The sequence below is a fragment of the Rhagoletis pomonella genome, unplaced genomic scaffold (assembly GCF_013731165.1).
Source record: "Rhagoletis pomonella isolate Grant_MI unplaced genomic scaffold, Rhpom_1.0 Rhpom_scaffold_00003, whole genome shotgun sequence".
In the NCBI taxonomy this organism is placed as follows: domain Eukaryota; kingdom Metazoa; phylum Arthropoda; class Insecta; order Diptera; family Tephritidae; genus Rhagoletis; species Rhagoletis pomonella.
This window is the reverse complement of record NW_023458557.1, coordinates 83,811,219-83,827,572: the sequence shown is the minus strand read 5'-3', so window position 1 is coordinate 83,827,572 and position 16,354 is coordinate 83,811,219. Positions and strand designations below refer to the sequence as shown.

The following is a 16,354-nucleotide window of genomic DNA, read 5'->3' as shown; positions in this document are numbered from 1 at the left end:
AGAGATAGAGATAGAGATAGAGATAGAGATAGAGATAGAGATAGAGACACATAGTCAAGGCAACGATTAAGGCAAATATAATAATATAGACAAAGATACAGACTGAGACCAAAGGCAAGATGAATATGAAGGTGAAGATAAGAGGCGAATATGAAGTTAGTCTTTTCGTCCTACCCTCGTATGCTTTAATTCCTAAACTACATATACTTGTAATTGTTTTTATTGTTTCTGTTTTTATTTTTTATGTACAGTCGCGAAGTCAACCGTTGCTTATTCATCGATTCATTCAACTACATACATTCCTATTCAAAATCACTTTCCAGTTATTATAGTTGACGTTCAACGTGATTACACTCATTGAAGTGCGCATAAATTGTGATCGTTTGGTGATCACTTGGTGTGTTGGAAGGCGCGTTTCGCATGCCAATGTGTAATTAATCTAGGTATTTTTCGTGCGCGTATTGTACAAAATAATAGTTGGAAAAAATGCAAAAAATACCAAAAAAATTACGCGAGTAGATACTTTTTTGAAACGCTGCATTAGCCGTAGAATAAGCGTACGCTACGTGTGCCAGCTAAGCTGCCCATGTTGTCCATTTGTCATTTGGCACATCGTGTCGATTTAAAACAATTAGCGCTAGAATGACGCTAATGCATTCGAGTATTTTGAGCAATTTTCTACAGCACTCCCTCATCTCAGTTGGCAATGGCGAAAAGTGAAAGCTCAGCTCAATTTACAAACCGCTTAAGCAGATTATTGCACATTTTCATAAGTTCCCACTTAAGTACCATTTGCCACAAAAAAACCAAAAAAAATGCACGCCATTATAGTTACTCATACTCATACGCTCCTCACCGACTTGGTCGTCTGCGTCGTTTATAACACGGTTTGAGCGTTTAATTGGATTACAGTTGAATTACTTTTTGTGTTTTGGTTTTCTTCAGTACTTTTCTTTGTTCTATTCTTGTACATTCTAAGCACTGGAAAATGCCTCTTCATGATCTCTCTCTACATATCGCCAACGTCTGCCGCGGTGCACTCGTGCCGCCTTGTGTCGGCGTCTAATCGGATTCTCGGTTCATTGCTTCACTGTTGTATTGTGCTGCGACGGTGGTGTGCCTCCGTTGGTGTGCCGCCGTTGGTGGTTTTACCTCAATGTGGCCGCTTATATGGAGCATCGACTGTTTTCTTTTTCTCATCTACCTTTGCAAAGAGTTAATTGTGGGTTTATTTTGCTTGTCATTTAAATGCATCTACAAATCATTGATATTTGGTGTGGCTTCCTTGTGGTGCGTATGAGAATCCGCTAATCGGCTTGTGTTATTCGTACATACGCGTGCTTCTTTGCGTTTGTTGAAAAAAAGTAGAGATCGATAAAGTGATTGATTCTATGCGGTTACGTGCAACATTATTTCATTGTATCTTCTTAAGAAGTCTATGGCTTGCTTTCACAACCATTTCGTTGGCTTCATTTATTTTTAATTCTAAACGATATACAATGTGATAAAGCCATACAAAATTCGTATAAAATGAGCGAGTGTTTGATTTTCGAATGTTCAAGGAGATTAAGAAGGTTGTCCAGAAATTTAAAGAGTTGCCACCTTTTGCAAAAATTAAGTTAAAATTATCTAAAAAGTTTAACGACTTTTTTACAAATTGGGTATCAATCGAAATGGGTTTAAAAAGTATTGTTACTTAACTTAACAGTAGCAGGGTTGCCAGCTGTTAAAAAAAATTAACACTAAATTCGAAGTATGGGCTTAAGTTAATAGAAATATGTATCACCATATGGGCGCCAGACGAAAAGAGTGTAAGAAGGTAGTAGTTAGTAAATATCTTAAAGCGGGTTGCCACTTTTTTCAAAAGTAGAATTTAGTTTACTTATACACAATTAAATATTAAATATGTCAAACAAACGAGTGTTAAAAATCTTTTAGTTTTAACACTTAAAATATTTTTGAGGTACTTAAAGAGGGTTGCCACCCGTTTAAAAAGTTCAATTCAAACTATTTAATAAGTTAAATGCATTACTAAAATATTGGTGTCAATCAAAATGGGTATTAAGAGTCGTTATTTCTGAACTACATATATAGAGGGTTGCCACATGTTCATAAAATAAAATTCAGCTAAATCCATCAGTTAATTAAAATACGCATCACAATGTCAGACGAAGGATATTTAAGGTTTTAGCTTGAAACTACTTTTGCTTAAAAACTCGAATTTAATTAATTTAAACGCAAATTATTTGAAATATAAAAATTTAGTTTGAACATTTAGAATGTTTGAAAAGAGTTGCCACGTGTTTAAAAAATTACATTCAAATTATTTAATAAGTTGAATAAATTACTAAAAGATCGCTACCATTTATTTGTTCTTCCTCTTTTTCGTCAATCTCTAAGCACTGTGCCACTTGGCTTATTTGTCTTATTGTTTGATCGAGTTCATTCTCTTCCAATGACCTTTGTTTTCCGTTGAAAAGTTTTTTTTTCGCTCTCGACATACACCAAACAGCTACCTGTTTGTCTATCACTTATCTTTCCCACATATCTACGCGTACAACGCCGCTGTAGGGTGTGTTTTGATTTGAATTGATTGAGTATTGTTTTGTGTAAGCGTTTATCGGGCGCTACCTGTGGTTGCAACTATCCGTAAAGTGCATGTATGCACGTATGTGAAGATACTACTCGTTTTACGATACTAGTCAAAAAAGTGCTACGCTATTCATAAACTCAGCCTTTTGAGTGAACTCGTCGTCTGACGCCATTACCATTTCGAGTGTTATTGTCTACTTTATAGCGCCGTTTTTGGAATATTCGAATGATAATGATAATAGTAGTAATAAAGCAACCACAGTAGTAAAGTAGTAAGCATTGTGGTGTAGCTTGTGTATTAGGGTGGTCCAAAAATTCATATGAAAAAGTAAAGTCGGAATTTTAATGCTCTCATCCCCTAGGATTGTTCTGTACCGAAAAAAGTTATAACTCTGTTATTATTTAAATTTTGAAATAAAAAATATATTTAGAGAGTATTTTTATTGGAACTATCCTAAAGGGGAAAAAAAGTTTGCCGATCGAAAAAATTGACTTTGAAAAATGCTTTGCGATTTCTACGAAAAGTGCTTTTTTCGCCATATAAAATACATGGAAAACTTCATGGGCTTTCAGGCAGTTCTAAATTAAAATTTTTTTTTTACCAAATAAATACGGCAATTTTTTTTTTACATTTAGAAAAATCCTAGTTGATGAGAGCTTAACATTTTAAACTTTTTTCCCCGCCATGTATTTTTGCCCCACCCTATTGTGTATGCATAGTATATGTTTCTAGTTGTGTATGCCGGTCACAAGCAAGCAAGCAAATACTATTCAATAGTTAATCGTGTGAATTGCCAAACAAAAAGAAACAAAACTGTCTAATGCCAGCGGTGTAGTGCTGATTAGCAACCGAGCAGCATTCACATCTTTCAGTAGGGATCATAAAATGTGATTGCTCCTTATTTTACAAACACAAAGCAAAGTCCTTGCGACTTTCCTTTTAAAATAGTATTGCTTTGAGCATATGAATGTATGTATGCACAAATGTGTTGATTCGTCCATTTATGTAGTGTAAGTTTCTTTTGGTTGCATAAATGTTCTACGAAAAGCCTTGTTGTCGTTTTCTTACATTGAGGAGTCAATACCATTAAAAACAGTTCACTATTTCCGCTTCGTATATTTTAAATTGAGCATACCATTTAGTGTTTTGTAATTTATGCGTCTCACATCCTTTTCTAGCTCTCCTTTACGCTATGTAATATATTTCATAGAGTGTTTACTTTGCACCTCTTCCGCCGCTACTCTATTACTTTTACGCCATTGTTTCTTGTAAAAGTTACGTAAATTAAGGTTATAACTTTCAGACTTTATTGCAATGTCTTTTTTGGCGTAGACGGTCTTCTGTGTACACATGTGTACATGCATGTATTGCAAAGAAGCCAAAGTCTTTCTGTTCTTAATATGTTTTTCAAAGGTTGCCTCCTTATTTGAGAAGATTTTGTCGTTGTTTGTTGCTCCTTCAGGTCGTTTGTGGCTGTGGCGGCAGCGTCTCAGCTTAATTATTTTGCCAAAAAGTCATTACAGTGTAAAACCTTCCTGCTGCCACATACATACATACATGTGTACATATTTACTATTGAACGCTTTGGTTGTCTAATGAAATATTTAGTTTATTTCTTGGCTGATTGTGAAGCATTGCAAATGGGTTATTTGCTGTCAAGTGTTGTTCCAGCAGCTTCTGTAAATAAATTGTTTAGTTTGCTGGCGACTTCGAAAATTGTTGAACATCTATTGAATTGTACTGTGAAAAAAATTGCTTTCAGAAGTTGTTTAAGTTTTAATTTCCGGTTTTTGTTTAGAAAAAGTGCTTATGAGATTTTGAAAACGTGTTGGAAAACAGCTTTTGAATCGCTTAATAACCCCTCGCTTTAGTTTGTGCTGGTTCTATTTTGTCAGTTTCTTTCGCTCTCATTTGTAGTTCTCATCAAGCTTAAGAAATGATTCTTATGTATGGTGCCGAGATATCGTTAGTGGTTTGTTATAAGTAGGGTTCGAAATTTCAGCCTTTGGTATCGATACTGAGTACTCATTCTGTCATCGAGCTTATGGTATCGATACTCTAAAAGTATCAGGGGAAAAGTATCGATACTACTCAGTATCGACCTCATTAAAATACGTTTTTTGGGATACTAAAATTATTTTATTCTTTAATCGTATATCTAGTTATGTCTTGAAATTAAAACAATACAATTTTAAAATATTTGATTTTTATTTCATTGCAGAACTTACTTTCACATAAGAAGTAATTTTAACGTTAAATGTACATACATACATACATACATATATATATATACTTTCACGAATTTCAAATATTATTAAGATTTTTTGTAAACTTTTTGGGTATGCATTTTTGTAGCCTATTCAATTTTAGTATAATAATGGCAAGATTGAATTAAAAGTCAATGGAAGTAGGCTACACGTAAAGTTGAATAGGTTACAAAACTGCATACCCAAAAGGTTTAAAAAAATTCTGCATTTTCGTGAACTTGGCGGAAAGTTTTATGGCCTTATTCATGAAAAAAGGTTTATAAACTGAAAAATGTAAGAAAATGTCATTTTATTGAGCTCTACCTACTTTATTTTTTATGAATAAGGCCATTAAACTTTAACTTATTTCGTTTATGTTATGCAACAGACTACACGAAATTTCAGTTTATTTTAAGTGATGGACAAAATTGAATGATAGTAATCCTTATAAGCAAAGAAAAAATTTAAAAAGTATGTTTTTAAAAAAGTTTTCAATACTACGAGTACTTTGCAAAGTATCGAGTAAAATCACCAAATAAGTTATCGAGTATTAAAGTACTCATTTTTATACCCTCAGTATCGATGCTTACTCAATATCGATAGTATCGTTCGAACCCTAGTTATAAGGTGTGCATTGACAGTACTAACTAAAAATACTTTTTTTTTTTACTTTTCTTCCTACTTGTGCTTTTGAATTTAATGCCAGTTTTGTATATTGGTTGTAACCAAAACATTTGTGGGCGCGTTCTTAAGTCTTATCGGTACGTTTTTATATATAAATTGATTTTAATCACATGTTTTCATCGCAAAGAAATTGTCTCAATGAGCTATATGTATTTTGTTACATTTGTGATGAATGCATAGTTAGAAGGTTCCGAAAATCTACCACTAATTGTGTCGATGTCCCGGTCTACAGACGAAGCGACTCAATTACTTGCGTTCACGCTTTTCCAACAGGCTGGGTGAACTAGCAGAGGTGGAACTGTTGGATCTCCTCGGCTTCATCAGGGATAGTAATTGGTTCAATAAAATAATCACTTAAAGATACTCTTTCGATATAGGTACGTGTCTACTCCTGACACTCACTAAAAGAGGGCGAAAAACACACACGCCCTCCTAACCTAACCAAACGTTAAAAAAATGATTTATACAGATTTAGAATCGCCCAGAGTACCCTTAACGCATTCAAAAGAAGTACGTATAACACATTTTATTTGAGCAATAAGAGTGATTTAGAAGGTATAGTGTCTATAAAGTCTAAACCTTTCATTCGAGAGGAATTAAATGGATGCATAAGATGTCGAGAACTATCTAAAGAATGTACAGAAGTTTTGTTTTCTTGCTTTTTGTTTAGATGTGCAATAACTTGTTCGGGAAATGAGTCTGGAAGAATATCGTAAATCCCCTTTTTGTTTCAAGAGATCGCCCACTCTATTTATATAAATATAAAACTGGGCCAATTTGTTAAGCCTCTAGACAATAATGGACAATATCTTTGTTATATAATGAAAAAATTTCCTGCTCTAAGCACAGAAAATATAAAAGCGAAACTTTTCGATGACGCTCAATTAAGAACATTAATAAAGTATTCGGATTTCTGAAATTCAATGAACAATCTGGAACGTCCGGCATGGACTTCGTTTGTTGAAGTTACTAAAAATGTTCTGCGAAATTGTAAGTCAAGTAACTACACCGAAATTGTAAGCGACATGCTGGAGAGCTTTAAAATCTTAAGATAGTCTCGGATCCTATATGGAAGAACAAGAGAAGCGCTTTCCCCAGGACATGTTTGACTTATGGAAGAGAGGTAGCAAGTTCGATGGGATTATCGTATGATGACTGGTACTACTGCTGGAGGATGCAATAGTGGTATTCGCACTTCTGTGTATTCGCTTTATCCTGGGTAAGTGTAACTGGACGAGCGTGTGGTTGTTGTTGCATGTGCATTTGATGTACCGTTAGCAACAACAAATCACGCGCTCATGCAGTTACGATTACACAACATACAACGAATACACATAAGAGCGAATTCTCCTAATGTCTTTTTTTTTTATAAAAGTCAAAATCTAAAAACTATACGTAGGAAATACAATTCTTTTACGACGTTTATTATTGCTGTGCTGTCATGAGACTGCACACAAGTTCGCTGCAGGATTTGTGATTGGGCTTAGACTGCGGCACTCTGACTCCAGGTTTACCCCCCTTCAGTAAACGAATTGCTTCAATCCGCATCGAAGCTAAATTCGCCAACATTAGCCGCATTTGTGCCCACGCTCGGACGTAGGAGAGGACGACGAGACCAAAGCGCGTAGAGGAGGAGTTCGTGTACTGCTCCCGTCCCGATTGAAAGTTTCAGCGCTTGGGTGGGCAAAGACAGCTTATTAATTTCATTCCTTCTTGTGGGTTAAATATGTTCCAGGAAGTATATAAAAAATGTATCGAGTCTATGCTTCAAAAGGCCTTTAACGCTAAATTTTGTTGTTGTAGTAGAACTATCTGGGGCTGCCAAGTACTGTCAAGTTCTAGCAATCGTTGTCAAATAACGCGTGGTCCACGATACGTGCTGTTTCTACGGGGTCGTACCATAGGTAAAAGGGTAATAGACGACGTGAGTTAATGGGGCAAGCGAAGAGATGGCTGCTGCCCTGGGGGTGCCGTCATAAGACGGGCCGTGCCTGGGTACAAGCGCAGTTATTCAACGACGTAGCGTAAACGTAGGTTGACGTACGTAGCAGCATATCAACCATGCCATGCGGTGGCGAGCTTTCGTTAACACGCGAATCCCATAAGGTAGATCGTGTCTGCGTCAACCTACGTCTACGTTACGTCGTTGAGCTTTAATATGTAGGAGTTTTACCTGCTACAGTATCCAGTTTGTAATTGCGTCGAGTCTCTCTTGGCAGCTGAAGCTTTTCGTCTGCGGTGTGTGGTGGTTGAATGACGATGATTGCACACACGAGGCGGTACTTATGCCAGATTTCCACTATGTATTAAATTACACAAATTTTAATGGCATAATTGGGCATTAAAAATACGTGTGCAATTACATTAAGAAAATTGCAATTTTCGTCATTTCAATGCCTAGAGGAAATTCGGCATTAGTAAAGGTGAATTATTTGTTTTTTCTTTAATGGATACATTAGAAAGTTGAGAATTGTAAATAAATTATACGAGCGAGTGAAATTAAATACCTAAATTGGAATAGAACGAATTGAAGTGAACAGTGTGGCAAAGAAAATGGAGTAAAATAAATAAAAAGACAGGAAATGCTAAAATAATAAAGCGAGATGAGGTGAAGTAAAATAAATAGAAGTGAAATTAAATAGAGTAAGCTAGCAGATGTGATGTCCATGAAAAAAGTGAAAAAATGGCAAAGCAACCCTAATTGCAATATCTATGGCATGAAAAGACAAATTAAAAAAGTAAAAATAAAATATATATTCACTCTCTTCAACCGCGATTAAATAACTATTCGGCGAATAGTCGCGAAGTGCCTTACTATCATTATCTCTTCACTCTTAAGCTGCATTCCTCCTTCGGTCTTCAACAACTTTGCGCGAATACTCCGATAACGATGAACCAACATACAGTGGCATTTTATTGAAGTTGAACGCTTGCATGCCTAAAATATCAAATGTAATTATTTTTTTCACTACAGTTGGTATCCAGCAGCAGAAGCCATAATAATTTCGACGTGTAATGAGCAACAGGAACTGGTTTTTTTTTTCTTAAAAAGCTACAAGGTGTGCGTATGTGCCAGCTAGCAACAAGTGGCAACAAGTGATTAAGCAGAAGTCGTAAAAATTTACAACAAAAAAAAAATAATCAAAGAATACCAAAGGAAGTTAATTCATTTGTAGTGCAAGAACTGGATAAACGAAATAAAACAGAACGCACGCGGAAAAAAAAATCAACAACTCGAGACAGGAAAAGAAGTGCAACAAATTAACGAGAAAATTATAACTCGCACTCGCACTCGAACACACAACTTCTCAACCACAAGCATTCAACTGGTTAGCAATCAACAGTCTTTTGCACCGACATGGCTTCCCTGCAGCATTACCAACACCAGAAGCGGCCAAGCATCTCAAACTGGTTCTCGTCGCTACGCCGACAGCCAAAGAACAAGAAGGCCGGTGTATTGCAAGACGGTGGCAAGCATTTCCAGCGCAGTTGCATCGACCTCAGTGGCAAGAGCACCTTCTATGTGTCGCCAGCGGAGCTGCCGGGGCTGGGAGGCGTTGGCGGCACTAATAAGAAGGGGCAGTGCTACCTGCCCAGCGCTGCAGCATCTATCGATAATCTGCAGGATGATGAAGATGGCACCAGCGACGATAAACGCGGACTGGTTAGCGGGAAACGTGTTTCGCAGCTGTGCTCGCGTTGCTGCTGTAGTAGCAAATATGCCGTGCCATCACGCCCTGCAACGCCGCAAATGCGGAAGCGCGCCGACACAACGCCAGCAAAAGTGACGACGCCAATGGAGACAGCGACACCACCAATACAAAAATCACCGCTTTCACCTACCCGCACGCCCTATACCAGCGTAGCGACTTACACCATACCCGCGCTAACAGACAACCCCATCTATGAGGGCATCTCGCACTCAACGACCTCAACGACGTCGACGACGACGCCCATTACGCTAAACAGTCAACGCACTGTGGAGAAGGAAGTGAGCCGAAATGTGCAGGTGACGCGCCTGCCTAGCGATGAGCCGAATACGCTGCTGCTAACGAAACGTTCAGAGTTCAAACGCTCGGTGACCACCACAACGCAGCACACTATGGTGATTACGCGTCCAGTTGAGCTGGTGTTGAACGAACGCGGTGAGGTGGTGGCGCGTCGACCGCAACGCGAGCGTACAAAGCAACGCTCCAATAGTCTGGACAATGTACTGAATGAGGATGAAGAGTCAGCGAGTGTGGGTGGCGGCGAGAGTGATAGCGTGAATAGTATGCCATGTTGCCCGCGTCTTGGCATTAGTCCGCTCGCTGATGTTGGTGGTGGTGATTTGCGTTTTATTGATGATAGTTCAACGTCACAAAGTGAAACGGAGCGCACGGCATACAACAACAAGGAAAATAAACTAAGTTGCAATGCAACAAAAGCCATTGTGAAAGGTCTACAATTGAATCTAAGTGGCAATGGTGACGGTGACAACGGTTATGACAACAACAATTATCTCTGTGATGACTGCCGGAATGTCTTGGTGCGAAACCGTAACAATGCGGCCCAAAATGCTGTGATACTACGCAATAATAACAAGGTAGGCAAGTTTAGCTAGAATGTAGAGAATCTGTTAAGAGTTAAGAGGTAGGTGGTGTATGAGTGCGGAAGCGTGAGGAGAGGTGTGAAAGGAATTAGTTGCGCTAACCGTTTCGTAGAAGGGGATATTAAAATAGTTTATAATTGTTTTGCTATGAAAATTTATGTTTTTCGTATTTTATTACTATTCTTAACGCTGACAAACCGGTTGAGAGGTGTTCGCTAATGCGGCTTAGCGTGAAACTTTGATCAATTACCAGTTTTTTTTTTCGTATATTCTAACAAAAACTGTCGACAACAGGTTTCACGTTACGTTGGTTACGTTTGTACGTGTCGTCGTCTCTAGGCCGCTGCGTTGTGCAGCTCAGTGTGAGTTTTTGATTGTATAGCGCTGAATAGCGAAGAGCGCCACTTCTGTACATCTTTAATAAGCTAAGCGCGAACGCGTTGGTTCAATAACTTTTAATTAACTATCAGCGATCAGCTGTGCTGAGCAGGCGGTGCTCAAACGCAGAAATGATGAAATGATGATAGCGCGGAAAGCACAGGTAGTGATTCAAATGTGTTATTTTGGGTATGAGAAGGAGCCAATGCTTACCAAACGCAGAGAAAAAATAATTAATTGTGCCAAAAGTTGAAAAGAAGGAAACCAACCGGCCGTAGTTGAATAATAGATCATCAACACTTTATTAAATATTTAAATATTATGCTGAAGTGAAAGCGCTAAAATACAGAATTAAATGGCTTTTTGTCTTTTTTCAATGAGAGGCACCAAATCAAAGAAAACTTTTCTTTCAGTTTTTTACTTCCGCTAAAATTACATTATTTGGCAAATACATATCTATATATGTATGTACTCATAATTATATAAAATATAACTCATAATTATATAAATATAAAAAATTCATTCAATTATTACGTACTTTTTCCTTAAGTTAAATTTTTTTTGGAAAATATCAGTTCCTTCTTAAAAAAAAAATAATTCTTGCTAAAAAATAATATGTTAAAAAATATAGATTTTTGTTATAAAAATAAATTTTGGTTAGAAAACTTTTGGTAAAAAAATTAATGTATGTTAATAAAAATAAATTTTTGTAAAAAATATAAATTTTTGTAAAAAAAAAATAATTTTTGTAAATCATAAATTTTTGGTAAAAAAAATAAATTTTTGTTGAAAAAAATAAAATTATATTAAACAAGTAAGAAAGCCTAAGTTCGGGTGGAGCCGAACATTAAATACCCGGCGCAAGTATTAAATATATGTTTTTTCACCTTTCCGAAACCTACCGCTAGATGGTAAGCCGGGGTGTATAAATTTTGAGTAAATTAGCGTCCTTAAATTTCGAAATATTGCAGTTTCAAGCATTTCTGAAATTTACCGTTATATGAAAAGCGGCCGTAATTTTAGTCCGATTTCAATAATTTTCAACGTTTTGCTTTTATGTGGCAAGCACAATAAAAAAAACCGAGTTTGGTACAAATTGGTAGAACGGTTACCGATATACATATATGTGATCATAAGTGGGCGCTGCCACGCCCATTTTCCAAAATTTTACCATAAACGTATTTCTTGGTAAAGAATTGTTGCAAGCATAAATTTTGAATAAATTAGCTTTAATATTTACTGATTTATCGAAGATTTTGTATTTCTCTAAATTACCCTTATATGGGATGTGGGCGTGGTTATTGTCCGATTTTTTAAATTTTTGGCCATTTAGTATGCTGCACCAAGGCCAACAACTGTGCCAAGTTTGGAAGAAATTGGTGCAGCGGTTACCAAGATATACACATGTAACCATAAGTGGGCGTGGCTACGCCCATTTTCCAAAAATTTTTAATATTCTTATTTTTCGTCTAAAAATTGTTGTAAATATCAATTTTGAGTGAATATACTTCAGTAGTTACTAAAATATGGCAGTTTTCGTATTTCTGGAAATTACCGTTATATGGGAAGTGGGCGTGGTTACAGGTTGATTTCGCCCATTTTCAATACCAACCTACCTTGGATTAACGGAAACTTACATACCAAATTTCGTTGAGATATCACAATTTTTGCTCGAGTTATCGTGTACACGGACGGACGGACAGACGGACAGACAGACATGGCTTAATCGATTTCTCTATTCATTCTGTGCATTTATGTATACATTTGTCTATATCTATCTCGATCCGTTTTGGCTGTTACAAACAACCGTTATGTGAACAAAATTAATATACCCTTGTGCACAAGTGGTATAAAAATAAATTTGTGATAAAAAATGCTATAAATTAATTTTTGTCAAAAGAAATATAATCGAACATAAATAAAAAAATAATTATTTTTAATTGAAAAACTCAACTCAAAAATTTAAATGTTTCAGTATGTTGAGAAAAATGTAAAAACTTTTAATTTGTTTAGCTTACATTAAAAAAAGAAAACATTTACAACAAATATTTTTTTCGAAGAAAAACAACTAAATATTGAGCGAAAAAAAAACTTTTTAGTAAAAATAATTTATGCTTGGAAAATAAAATTTTTTAGTTGAAAACAATCAAGACGAAATTGTCTTAAATCTGTCATATTTTTTGCAATGCTTAATTAACAGTTTACATGTAAACTGTTTTTTCTTATTAAAAATAAAAATTGTTTTCATTGAAATTAATATTTATATACCAAAAGTAAAGTACGTTTTGTGAAAAATATATATATATATTTTTTACTGAAAATTATTGTCATTGCGCAAATATAAGTATTTAATTTTTATTGAATTTTGTTAAATATGTAACATTCGTAAATTTTTATATATTTTGTTTGGTTTTTGCAAAGCTAATCATATTTAAGTAAAGAAATGAAATTAATTAATAATAATAAATTTGTTTTGAAAATTTAACTTTTTTTGAACCAAAAATACGAAATTTGCTTAAATCTGTGTTATTTTTTGCAATTATCGATTTATTTTTATTTTTTCAAAATGTTTTTTATATAAAAAGCGATTAAATTTTTTTGACACTGAAATATGTACATTTTAAGTTCCGAAATTCATCTAATTTAAAAAAAAAATTGAAATGTTTTGATGAAAATAAATTTTGTTCTGCAAAAAAATATATTCTTTGTATTAAATTTTGGTAAAACATGCATACATATGTATGTTAACACAATTGGAGACTTGTGATTTTTTGCAAAGTTTAATTTGTATTTTTATAGTCAAAAAACATTATTTTTATAAAAAAATAAAAAAATACCAATTCCGAGTAAGCCTTTATTAAAATTTTTGTTGAAAATTTATTTTTTTTTCATGTTTTTGGGTTATTTATTCGCAATCTTAAATTTCATCGGAACACAAAAAAGGAGTATGTTCTTTTAACCAGACACACCTACCGACTTTTTTTGGACCCGCCGTATCCGAATCCGAGGTCCATTTGACTAAAATTTTTACATTTTAAAAGTAAAATAATTTTTACAAACAATTTAAATTTTGCTACGGAAAATAATTTTTGCTCTGCAAATTAATTTGCTTTTGTTAAATTTTACGTTTTATTTCAGTTTTTGCTTTACATTCTAACATTTTTAATTTGGAATTCACTTTTTAATTATTTAAATATATATTTTTGTTTTTGTTTACTTTTAAAACTGAAATCACTTCACTACGAAATTCGCAGTAGACGGCTTTCAAAAGTTAACCACTTAAATTGATATATTTTCTCTTAAATTCCTTGAACAATACAAATCGCTTATTTATAAATATTATTATATTGCGGGGTTTTTCTCACATAATTTGCATGTTTATATGTTTGTAGGTATTTTTATTCTCGTTGTATTCCCCCAACTCAACTCGTATGTAGTTTTTTTTTTTTGAAGCATATTTAGAATTCCTTTGTCATCGAAGTACAATATAAATACATTAGTCGTCACCTTTTTACGATAAATATGGTGAGATCATCACAGCTTCAAGCGTGAACACATACAGTAAATTATCATTAAAATAAGTCCACCTTATTTGAATGGCCTACATATCATTTCCAACTTGAGCGAATATAGGTACACATCAAGTAAACTTAGCTAAAACCTACATATTTTTTCTCCAACGCTAAAGATCAAACGAGAGAGGTCTCCTTTTAATATCTGGAAACTCGGTGTTAAATCAATTTCAATTTCAATTTCCAGTTTACAATTCTGGTAAAAGTTCAATACTCAACGTTTAGGGATACTCGCTCTAATATTGGAGGTATGTGTCAAGTAATCGAGTTTGTATACAAAGACGCACTCTAATCAGGAAGGGTTACTTAGGTCCAATGACATACAACTTCCATTGATGTTAGACTTCTATCTAAACCCCTCAGTTCGAAGATGTTCCTAATCGAAAAAGCCCTGTTAGGGACAACTGTGTGAGGTAAAAAGCTCCTTAGGCCGTCTGCGGCCGTCTATCGGCCAGTAAATCTTTGCAACTTGGCATCTCAGGGGTTTTTCGCTCTGCATTCATTGATTTGACTATAAGCCTATTTCTGCAGAATCAATATACAGGTTGCCTATACTCTCGATTAAGGAAGAGATGAGAATATCCAATTCATCAGCCATGCAGTTTTCCACAATGGCACTATGCTCTGAGACTTAAATTTACCTTGATTTTAGAGTAAACCGAGGCGATCGGCGGAAGAGAGGTCAGACATTTCCCGAGCGGTTTCAATCGTACCATGGTTCAACCTTGAGCCCTGTTTGCCAACTGGCTGTCCGAGTAGATATTTACTCTTCCAGTTGGTTGAATGTATAAGGAAGCGGTCATATTTGCCTGACGTAAGCTGCGAGAATCCGTCAACCTAAATATAAAATTTACGGAGAGTTCCTTACAGAACACACTTCCTCCAATTCGATCGACAGCCGGACTTCGACCCATCCGCAGAAAATTTACTTGCACCTCTGCTCCAGAGGCCGCCACTCTCATCTTTTTACAATTATTAAAATTTTCTCAAATTCTGAAATTGTTCATCAATTTCCTTACCTCCACTGTACATTGCGCAATCTTACAGCATCTGGAAGTCAATGGACCCAACATAGCAGCACCTTGTAGACGCAATCAGTACTTGAGTGTACTCAGATGCTGCAATAATTAAATTATCATGCGAAATTGGCTATGAATAATTATGGATGCAATGAAGGCGATTATGATAATATACTTCAAATCGTACAATTACAGCTGAGCGGAAAAATTAATTAAACGTTTACATCTGATTATATATGTATACATACATACATACTTATTTGTTTGTGCAATAAGAAACACTCTCAACAAATAAAATGCAAATAAGAAGCGAGAGGAAATGCGCACATAGTTGCATTTTGTCTTGATATGACGCGGTGCTGTCATTCCATTAATTTTAGCACACTCATAGTGATAAAAATATACATATATGTACATTGTTGTGAATTTTCTCATACAAATTCATTGTACATATGTATGTATGTATATACTCGTATACATATACTTTAACGCTGAATTGTGTGCATTGCTTTGTCATCGCTGCATTCATCGATACCTTCAACTGTCATTATGTTGAGGTTATGAACGAGGTGAAATTGTAAATTTGTGTGAAATAAATGCTCAAATTGTTATAAAAAATAACAAAAAATTATGCAAAAATATGAACGAAATGTCTCAGCTACTCGCAAATTGGTAAATTACCGCGTTAAAGTGACAGCGTCTGACCTATTCAAGTGTCACATCAATGTTATCAGTGTACTTAGTAGCCGTTCGTATTATCTGTCTTTATTTGTTGTATGTTGGAATTGTTTTAATATTTCTTCGACGCTTGCTTATCATATTTTTACTATACGCAATTCGCGTTTTGTATGTGCATATACATAGTTACATAAATAAGAAATTGTTTGTTTCACACTTTTTGTTTTTTTATTTTCTTATGCGTAAATACTGTATTTTTGGCGCGCTACATTTTTTGTAGAAAGTGTAAGATTCAATTTCCTCATGGAAATGAACTAATTTAGAATGCTGCTGTAGTCGCTCTTTGATACGCACGTTTGTGAAATCCTACGCAAATGAGATATGTAATGAAAACCACAAAATAAATAACCAGTACGAGGGTAGTCTTAAATTTTTTTATATTTTTCAACTATGTTCATATACATAGGTACGCTAATCGTTTGCCTCTTCAAGGCTTGGAAATTTTCAAAGTTATTTGAAGACCAAAGAGCACATGTTTCTTAATGGTTCCCTTTACTCATAAGCACGGTTTGTGATTTACTTATTTTTTTATA

At 35.0% G+C, this 16,354-nt stretch overlaps 1 protein-coding gene across 5 annotated transcripts in view; it reads left to right on the top strand.

Moving 5' to 3' along the window:
* LOC118735698 (cytohesin-1) overlaps window positions 1-16,354 on the top strand; it is a 146,529-nt gene that overhangs the window by 61,013 nt on the left and 69,162 nt on the right. For 3 of the 5 annotated variants that reach the window (XM_036465617.1, XM_036465616.1, XM_036465614.1), the window contains exon 2: window positions 8,498-10,108. The exons of 1 other annotated variant lie outside the window; for it this stretch is intronic. In XM_036465617.1, coding sequence (XP_036321510.1) covers window positions 8,882-10,108 — 1,227 coding nt within the window. In that variant the 5' untranslated portion in view covers window positions 8,498-8,881. Of the gene's footprint in view, window positions 1-8,497; window positions 10,109-16,354 lie in introns of those variants that run through there. One more of the 5 variants, XM_036465615.1, reaches the window with a different exon arrangement.